We start from the raw sequence: 9,517 nt of genomic DNA on the forward strand, positions 1-9,517 counted from the left end.
AGCAAGCACAAAAACTGTCAAACAATACCTTTACATCATAAAACCTTTAAAAACCCCAGGGAAAATCTGTTTACAATTAAACAAGAATATACAATTTACGTGTAATGAAAACAAACAGTGGGCTACATACCTGGGCGGAAGTCAGAGGGGGACACCTGGTGGTGGGACGGAAAAGTATTACATCACTACTCACACTTGTAGTACACTGAAGTAGGGCTGCAGCTATCAAATATTTTAGTAATCGAGTATTCTACTGAAAATTCCATCGATTAATCGAGTAATCGGATAAAACATATATTTCTTTAGTTAAAGAGCAATTATAAATATACATAAGATGTTAGATGTTAATTGACATCAAGACTAAATTATATAATACAGTAGGTTCATGGCTGTGCATTTAAAAACCCTAAACTTACACCAGTTGACCAAATTCACAGCCTTCACTCAAAAAACTAAGGATTTTACCAAGAAATGTTCTTATTTCAGAAATGTCCTATTTCAACCCTGAGGTCCTCTGGCACCGGCCTTTTAACTATTCCCCGAACCGCGACCAAAACCCACGGTGAGGCTGCATTCAGCCATTATGGCTCCTCTTTATGGAACAGCCTGCCAGAGAACCTCAGGACCGCAGAGAACGTTGATACTTTTAAAAGGAGGCTCAAGACACACCTTTTTAGCTTGGCTTTTATCTGATCACCTTTAATCCATTTGAGTGACTTTGTATTTTATGTTATTTATTATTCATCTTAAGTTTTGTATAGATTTTTCTAAAATTTTACACTTTTTAGGCATTTTTTACTTTCTTTTAATCTTTTAGTTTTTAGCTCCAGTGTTTCCTCAGGGGGGTCGTCCACACTGGGAGGTGTGCCTGCTCCGCCTATGGGGGTGTCGTCATGGGGGTCCCTCAGGCCTGGGTAGCTGGGGGAGGGACTCCACCTTCTGTGTGGGGTCTGTCCTGGTCTGTCCAGGTTGGGGGGGTCTCTGTGGCGATGCTCCTTGTGGTCGTGGCCGGTGGAGCCTCTCGGTGTGGACGGCCACCCATAGGTAGTGTTTTCCTCACCTGGATCGTTAGTGCTAAGCCATGTCACCAGTCCACTTATTGTGTGTGTGTGTGTGGGCGTGTGAGTGTATGCACATGTGTATGAGTGAGGGTGTGTGTATGCGTGGGGGGTGGGGTCGTATGGGATGTTTTAAATTGTACTTTTGATTGTTATTTTATCTCTGTATGTAAAGCACCATGAGTTGCACTTACACTGCATGAGTTGGTGCTATATAAATAAATAAAGTTTTAAGTAAGTTTAAGATTTCTAACCTAAAAATGCCATTACACCTGATATCAGACATAACTTAAAAGGTTAGATGTTTTTCCTACGTGTTTCAATTGAACTTTCATTTGTGTCAAGCAAATTTTAAGTTGTAGTTAAGTTTTAAGTTAGAGTTTTGGCAGTGTTCAAAATAAAATTATGATTCCTGTTGTATTGGAGCACCAGTGCTGCTTGTTTTATCCATCAATGACTACAGAGATAAAATAAAATGAAAACTACCCAGTTAGCTTTATTACATTTTTATTTTTCTGACATTTTCTGCCTTTTCTTTTTGTTAAAACTGTAGCGGGAACAGAGGTTTATGTATCGGGTAAAGGCTGATTTATGGTTCCGTGTTACAACAACGCAGAATGGTGCGCGTCGCTGCGTACCCTATGCCGTAGGCTACGGCGTAGCCGTGGAGAGCCTGCACGCCAGCGCAGCACCGCAAGCCGGACCGCCGCTCTCCGCCCTCGCCGGAGAGCGGCGTAGACTCTGCGTCGATTTAACGCGGAACAATAATTTTGGCTTTAGAGGGGGAACATAGGGGAACGGACCAGAAGAATATAGCGTGGATTAAAAATAAAAGTTAAGCACTGAACTCCCGTCTGGGCCATTGCAGACTGCCTGAGCATGATGTTACTAAAACCAAACATATCCGCCGCCTCTTTCTCCCCCCTTTAACGTGCGCAGCGCATGGATGTAGGCACAGGCATGGATCTATTTTGGGCGCAGCGTCAGCGGGTTGTGTCGCATTAAATGTGGTCCGGGCGTAATACGAGGCTTTGAGCTGGTGAAATTAAACGAAAAAAAAAAAAAATAAATAAATAAATTAAACGATTCCTCGAGGCAGAGGAAATTCCTCGATCATTTTTTGTAATCGAATTATTCGAGGAATCGTTTCAGCCCTACACTGAAGCAGAGCCGGATTAACGCAAAGGCAAACTAGGCACGTGCCTAAGGCCTCATTGGCAGGGGGGCCAATAAAATAAACATAGTAAGTAATGAAAATATATGTCCTATCTACAATGTATTTTGTATTTCAGTGTTAATATATCAATATGTATTAACTAATTAAAAATGACGTTGTTTACTCTAACGTTACGTCACATTAACGCCACTCAGTTAAATCCGATGGGAGGACTAAGCGGGACAATTAAGCTATCAGGCTGCAAGGTCTGATTTATTGTTGGACAATTTCTAAATGGTCTTGATAAATGTGAAGGGTTCATGTTTGTCTTCTTGTTCCTGTACTTAATCACAGGTGTGAATATAGGCTACAGGTGAAGGGACTAGAATTTGTATTCACCCAATTCAGGCTTGTTTTCCTTGGCTGTCTGAGCAAATTAGAAAAGAAAAGTGAAAAAAAAAATGTAATAATTGCTAATTTTTCAACAAAGTTTTTGTTGAACATAAACATCTTTACCACTACAGCACACTTTGTCTTACTTCAAATTTTATTGGTCTTTGTATATTTGACCTCTTATTTAACTATTGAATTTAACTCAACACATTTAAATAAGATTTTCTGCAAAATGCAATAGACTACAACATTTATCTCACTTGCTCTGTTTACATAGCAATGCTGACACCTATTGGTCATTTAATATATATTTAATATAATTAATTGTAATAACGTATAAATAATAAAAATTAAAAAATAGTCTGATAGACTGTTTAATATACAACACATGACTTATTTTGGAATACAAATAACCAACTTGCCTATGACTATGCTACGTTAAATGTGAATTAACTTTTATTAGTTACTTTGGTAAGTTTAAGATTTCAATTCATAAATAACATCGGTGGAGGGGGGCCCAAAAATCACAGTCTGCCTAGTGCAGTCCATTTATTTAATCCGGCTCTGTGAAGCATCGTGTAGAGTGCAGCACTGTACTGCAAATACCCTGTGTGTGTGTGTGTGTGTGTGTGTGTGTGTGTGTGTGTGTGTGTGTGTGTGTGTGTGTGTGTGTGTTCAGTTGTAGAAGAAATAAACACATACCCTTCCAGGCTGGTAAGGCGAGAAGGAGGGTGAGATCGGCAGAGGGGTCCACAGCTTCTTCATCTGAAACACAGAACTAAAGTTACTAAAACTGAAGACTTTGAATTACACAGTGTATTTCATTATTACTTGATAAAAAGCCTAGAGTGAACACTATACCTTCTGGGCAGGAGACTGGGAGGGGCTGGCTCCATCCCTCTGGGTCCCGAACGGCTGGGCTGGCGGTGACGTCTCCGGCTGGGTCGCCTCAAAACACAAAACCAATCAAATGCAGTCAATAAGTGACACATTGCAGTCACTTGACAGAAGAAGCACTCACTTTCCTCACGTCTACTTTAATGCTTTGTAGTCTATTGTGTGTAGCTTTAAAGCTATCTATTGTGTAGTTTTGTCTGTACCTGGTCCGGCTTGCTCCAGCGCAGCTTTTGGGCGCGGGAGCGTTTTCCCTTCTGTGGCATCTCGTCACCAGCCTGTAAACACTTCAGAAAAAAAACACTCCAAAACACGGTTATTTCACAGGCAAACACAATGCAGTGTAAAAGTGTGAAATTTGAACAAACACAATATCAACTAGAACGATAAACAGTGCAAACAATGTGTGTGTGTGTGTGTGTGTGTGTGTGTGTGTGTGTGTGTGTGTGTGTGTGTGTGTGTGTGTGTGTGTGTGTGTGTGTGTGTGTGTGTGTGTGTGTAAGAGAGAATGGATGTATTTCAGTATAGGGCTTAGTATTTATGTTGTGTGCTCTGTTTGTGTAGCTGGTGTGTGTGGGCGGTCTTGGTTTCAGAAGATGGAAACTGCCAAAAAGAAGGAAACAATTATTTTAGACTGTGGTTTATATGAAATTACGGAAAAGAGAAAACACATCACAACAACACATCACACAACACCAAATCAGAACACACTCACAACAACACATTTCAGTAAAAATCACACAACACATTATAACACAACTTGTTTTCAAAAGGTAAGAGATTTTTTATTTTATGCTTTTATGCTCTATGCCGTGTTTCATCAAGAGTCCTGGATTCACACTGAAAGCGTCACATAGGCAGCTCCGGCTGCCATTCATTTCCTATAAAGACGCGTGTGGAGAGGCGGGCGGAGCAGCCGGAGCAGAGCGTCAATTTGAAGTTGAAAAATCTGAACTTTATGCAAATGAGCAGCGACGCCGAGGCAGCGTCCAATCACAGACCGGGATTCCTGAAGCGAGAAGCCTCAATGCAGATTGTACTTTCATGTTCACACAAACGTACACTCATTCACATGCGTACAGGAGCAGAGCTGTCACTAACAAACTTATTTTTATCAGGAATCAATATATTTCATCCAGCAAAATGACATTTTTACCTGAACTGCTCATGTGAAACACATATCTGATGGTTGAGGGGTTTGATGGTCCAAACAACATTATTTGCTACATTGATCCAACGCGAAATAATTAAATACTGTGCTTATTAATCACAACACACAGTGTAAACATGGTGATTAAATCCGCTGGGACCCGGTGAGTCAGTGCTGCTCACGGCAGACAGACTGCAGCTTCACCGGGACCAACGATGATGGTTGATGTTGATCCAGGACCAACCTGGTTAAGGAGCATCAAACTCACTCTTATCTACGCAGAAATAACGCTAAAATATAAAGAAGGCTTCCCAAAGTGTGATCCATGGTGGAATAGAAAAAACTGAAGATGTGCAGCTATACATACAGTAGATATATGTAGACTGTATGCACTTTGTTCCCTCCAGTTCTGCAGTGCAGCTTCAAGCTCCAAGGGTTTTATTTAATTTTTATTATGTATTCTTTATTTTTATTTTTTTTCCAGGGCTGGATGGAGGGAGGGAGGGAGGGATGGAGATATACATATATATATATCTCATGAGCCTGTTCCCAGCAGGACTGGGAATCCTGCTCTGTATGCATTAAAAAGGAAGAGGAGGAAGAGGAGATATATATATATATATATATATAGACTGTATGCACTTGTTGTTCCCTCCAGTTCAGCTTCAAGCTCCAAGGGTTTTATTTAATTTGTATTATGTATTCTTTATTTTTATTTTTTTTTCCAGGGCTATATTAACTGCATTACTGATAATTTAGCAATAAACACAAACAATTTACAGTAATAGCAATGTACTCCTTTTTCATTGCATCAGCAAGCACTGGGATTTATTTGAACTCCGTTTTTTTTTTTTTTTTACAGGCCCCTGAATTTTCTATAATTTATATATGCTTTAATAGCGTGGCATCGTTTTAATATATATATAATATAAATTAAATATTAATATTTTAGCAATACATAACGGCCGGTTATAGCTGCTACAGGACTATAGAGCAGTTAAAGCTACAACTCCTTTCATGTCGGCTCTGAGTCTTTGATCTTCGGCTGCAGAGCCGGGCATAGTTTAATAGAATATAAATTGAATATATTTAAATATATAGACAATAGAATTTAGCCTTAGCTCCTGTTACCTTCACAAACACTCGGTAATAAAACATTTCTTATTATATTTTCGATTTCATATCTCATAATTTCGACTTTATATCTCATATCTTCGATTTTATATCTCATAATTTCGACTTTATATCTCATATCTTCGATTTTATATCTCATAATTTCGACTTTATATCTCATATCTTCGATTTTATATCTCATAATTTCGAGTTTTTATCTTCCTGGACCGTGTTACAGGGGGCCGTGGTATAGACAATAGAATTAGCATTAGCTCCTGTTACCTTCACAAACACTCGGTAATAAACGTGTCCTACCTCTGAAACCAGTCCACGTAGAACCTGGGGAGGCAGATATGATCCAAGGGAGTCTAAAATAATGCACTTGTGGAAGCAGGGGTCTTAATTCCGAGTAAAAGTCCGATCTCGATGTCAGCCACAGCAGGTGTGTCTAATCAGGTCGGGGCGTCTGAAACGACGGGAACGAGCTCAGTTGCGAAGAGTTACTTATAGATTCACGTCATATGACATGTACTATCCAATAGGAATGCAGATCGAGCTGGGCAGTAGAAACTTCTAGAATTCTCTACAAGATTTAATTGATTATATATATATATATATATATATATATATATATATATATATATATATATATATATATATATATATATATATATATATATATATAAATATCAAAATAATTATCTAAGAATTGTAAGAAAAGTTTTAATGGAAAAAAAGCTCTGTTTTGTGAATTAACCAGATGATTATATCAGAATTCCGAGAAAAGTTTAATAAAAAAATATGCTCTGTTTTTTCTTAGTTAACCAGATAATTATCTCAGAATTCTGAGAAAAACTTAAATACGAATGACAGCTGGTCGTGGTGTATTGCTGAAATATTAATATTTAATTCTATGAAAGCAGGCTCTTTGCCACTCTTTGCGGGTAGATCTATATATATTGCAACTTAGAAAAGGTGGCATTGTCCGTCTAAAGACTCAGTCAGTCAGTTAGAGCAGAGCAGACTGGTGGCTCAACAGTAGTGTTGCTGTTCCTGATCTCAGAGGCTGAGGGTTCGAGCCTGTGCTGTGCAGAAATTATTATCTGTATTTTTTTTCCCGGTATTAGTATGGGCTCAAATTAATGCCATAAGTATTTTGTATCTGTAAATAAACTTTGTACTTGTAGAAATGTACTTGTAAAAATAAGAAAAATACAGAAACATATTCTCTCATTAACAAAGAATATTTTACATCTTTACACATTACATTACATTTTATGTTATTATTTTATTGTCTGAAAAATGGTTCAAATATGTTATTTTGTTATTTGAATTTTTTTTTATTCGTTTTGTTGATAAAAAAATATGTCTCTATTTTTGTGAGGGGGGATATATATTGTTTTTCGGCACTACCTTGTTCTCTATAGCTGATATAACATGAATTACTCCTATCTGGGATCAATAAAGTTCTTCATGTTTGACGTCTGAGATAATTAAATATATTATATTTGGTGCCTAATTGTTTCCCAAGTATATTAGTGCGTGTGTGAATGAATAAATGAGACGTAAAACGTAAATTTCTTTGTAGAAAGGTGCTTTATGAAAATAAGTCAATTTACTTGTATTAGTTTGCAGCCCAGTCTTGCGACATCCAATATGGCGGCGACGTCAGTAGGCGATGCAATGATCTGATTGGCTCTCCAGAAACCCTTTGAAACCCGTGCCAAAGATCGCTGATTGGCTCTTAGTTTTGGCACGTCAAAACACTGCCAAAACTCGTAGTTGTAAAAAAAGTTTGTAGCTTTGTAAAAAAAGTTTGTAGCTTTGTAAAAAAAAGTTTGTAGCTTTGTAAAAAAAAGTTTGTAGCTTTGTAAAAAAAGTTTGTAGCTTTGTAAAAAGTTTGTAGCTTTTGTAAAAAAAAGTTTGTAGCTTTGTAAAAAGTTTGTAGCTTTGTATCTACAAGTACAAATTTTTTTTTGCAAGTGCAAATATTTTTTGCAGGTAAAAATATTTTTTGACCACGCACAAAATATTTCTACAAGTACAAATATTTTTTTCACACACACAAAATATTTCTACAAGTACAAATATTTTTTGCAAGTACAAATATTTTTTGCACACGCACAAAATATTTCTACAAGTACAAAGTTTATTTACAGATACAAAATACTTATGGCATTAATTTGAGCCCATATATTAGCGGCATAGAATCTTTTTTGTGAGAGCCTCAATGATTTGCAGTTTTCTATGTATCAAAAAAATATAATATATATATATATATATATATATATATATAATGATATAAGAAGAGGAGGAGGAGGAGGAGGAGGAGGAGGAGGAAGAAGAAGAAGAGGAAGAGGATGAGGAGGAAAAGGAGGAGGAAGAAGAGGAAGAGGAGAAGGAGGAAGAAGAGGAAGAGGAGAAGGAGGAAAAAGAGGAAGAGGAGGAGGAGGAAGAACAGGAAGAGGAGGAGGAGGAGGAGGAAGAAGAGGAAGAGGAGGAGGAGGAGGAGGAAGAAGAGGAAGAGGAGGAGGAGGAGGAAGAAGAGGAGGAGGAGGAGGAGGAGGAGGAGGAGGAGGAGGAAGAAGAGGAGGAGGAGGAGGAGGAAGAAGAGGAAGAGGAGGAGGATATATATATATATATATATATATATATATATATATATATATATATATATATATATATATATATATATATGACACCACCCATGACTCTGTAGGTCAAACCATTCAAAAGATATTGGACTATAACGTATCGGCCAATCAGAAGAAGGGGCGTGGCTAATTTGCACCAATGAGGGTCAGGGACTCGATACTTAGTCATTTGACACCACCCATGACTCTGTATGTCAAACCATTCAAAAGATATTGGACTATAACGTATCGGCCAATCAGAAGAAGGGGCGTGGCTAATTTGCACCAATGAGGGTCAGGGACTCCATACTTAGTCATTTGACACCACCCATGTCTCTGTATGTCAAACCATTCAAAAGATATTGGACTATAACGTATCGGCCAATCAGAAGAAGGGGCGTGGCTAATTTGCACCAATGAGGGTCAGGGACTCCATACTTAGTCATTTGACACCACCCATGTCTCTGTATGTCAAACCATTCAAAAGATATTGGACTTTAACGTATCAGCCAATCAGAAGAAGGGGCGGGGCTAATTTGCACCAATGAGGGTCAGGGACTCGATACTTAGTCATTTGACACCACCCATGACTCTTTATGTCAAACCATTCAAAAGATATTGGACTTTAACGTATCAGCCAATCAGAAGAAGGGGCGGGGCTAATTTGCACCAATGAGGGTCAGGGGCTCGATACTTAGTCATTTGATACCACCCGTGACACTCTATGTCAAACCATTCAAAAGATATTGGACTATAACGTATCGGCCAATCAGAAGAAGGGGCGGGGCTAATATGTATATATAATATACAAATGTAAATATTTATATGTATAATAATAATAATATACATATATATCCCATGAACCTGTCCCCAGCAGGACTGGGGATCATGTAAGGTCAGGGTTCAGATTCCTCCATTATCCAAGGTAAAGTATTATGAAGTCTGCATTGAGTGGGTCATGTGACTAGTTCTGGGTCACATGACCCGGAAGTATGGTAGTGTATATTGTATTGGAATGACTCAGCTAGTTCTTCGGATTTGACAAGCCTCAAATAACTTCACCTTGTAATCAAACTGTAGCTCCTAGCAGAAAAACAAAGACATCGTGAGAGAGACAGAA

At 38.2% G+C, this 9,517-nt stretch overlaps 1 protein-coding gene and 1 long non-coding RNA gene across 2 annotated transcripts in view; both read right to left on the bottom strand.

Annotated features, from left to right (window-relative positions):
• Positions 1 to 3,333: 3,333 nt before the first annotated feature.
• Positions 3,334 to 3,949, bottom strand: LOC133439544 (uncharacterized). The gene is made up of 3 exons (XR_009782167.1): positions 3,708 to 3,949; positions 3,469 to 3,555; positions 3,334 to 3,372 (listed from the first exon to the last, which is right to left on the bottom strand). It is a non-coding gene; the product is annotated as an uncharacterized LOC133439544 (long non-coding RNA).
• A 2,126-nt stretch (positions 3,950 to 6,075) lies between these two features.
• The window catches only part of LOC133439545 (uncharacterized), a 7,761-nt gene continuing 4,319 nt past the window's right edge, over positions 6,076 to 9,517 (bottom strand). The window contains exon 8 of the mRNA XM_061717491.1: positions 6,076 to 6,103. Coding sequence (XP_061573475.1) covers positions 6,076 to 6,103 — 28 coding nt within the window. The remainder of the gene's footprint in view (positions 6,104 to 9,517) is intronic.

Source organism: Cololabis saira, unplaced genomic scaffold (assembly GCF_033807715.1).
Source record: "Cololabis saira isolate AMF1-May2022 unplaced genomic scaffold, fColSai1.1 scf179, whole genome shotgun sequence".
Lineage (NCBI taxonomy): Eukaryota > Metazoa > Chordata > Actinopteri > Beloniformes > Belonidae > Cololabis > Cololabis saira.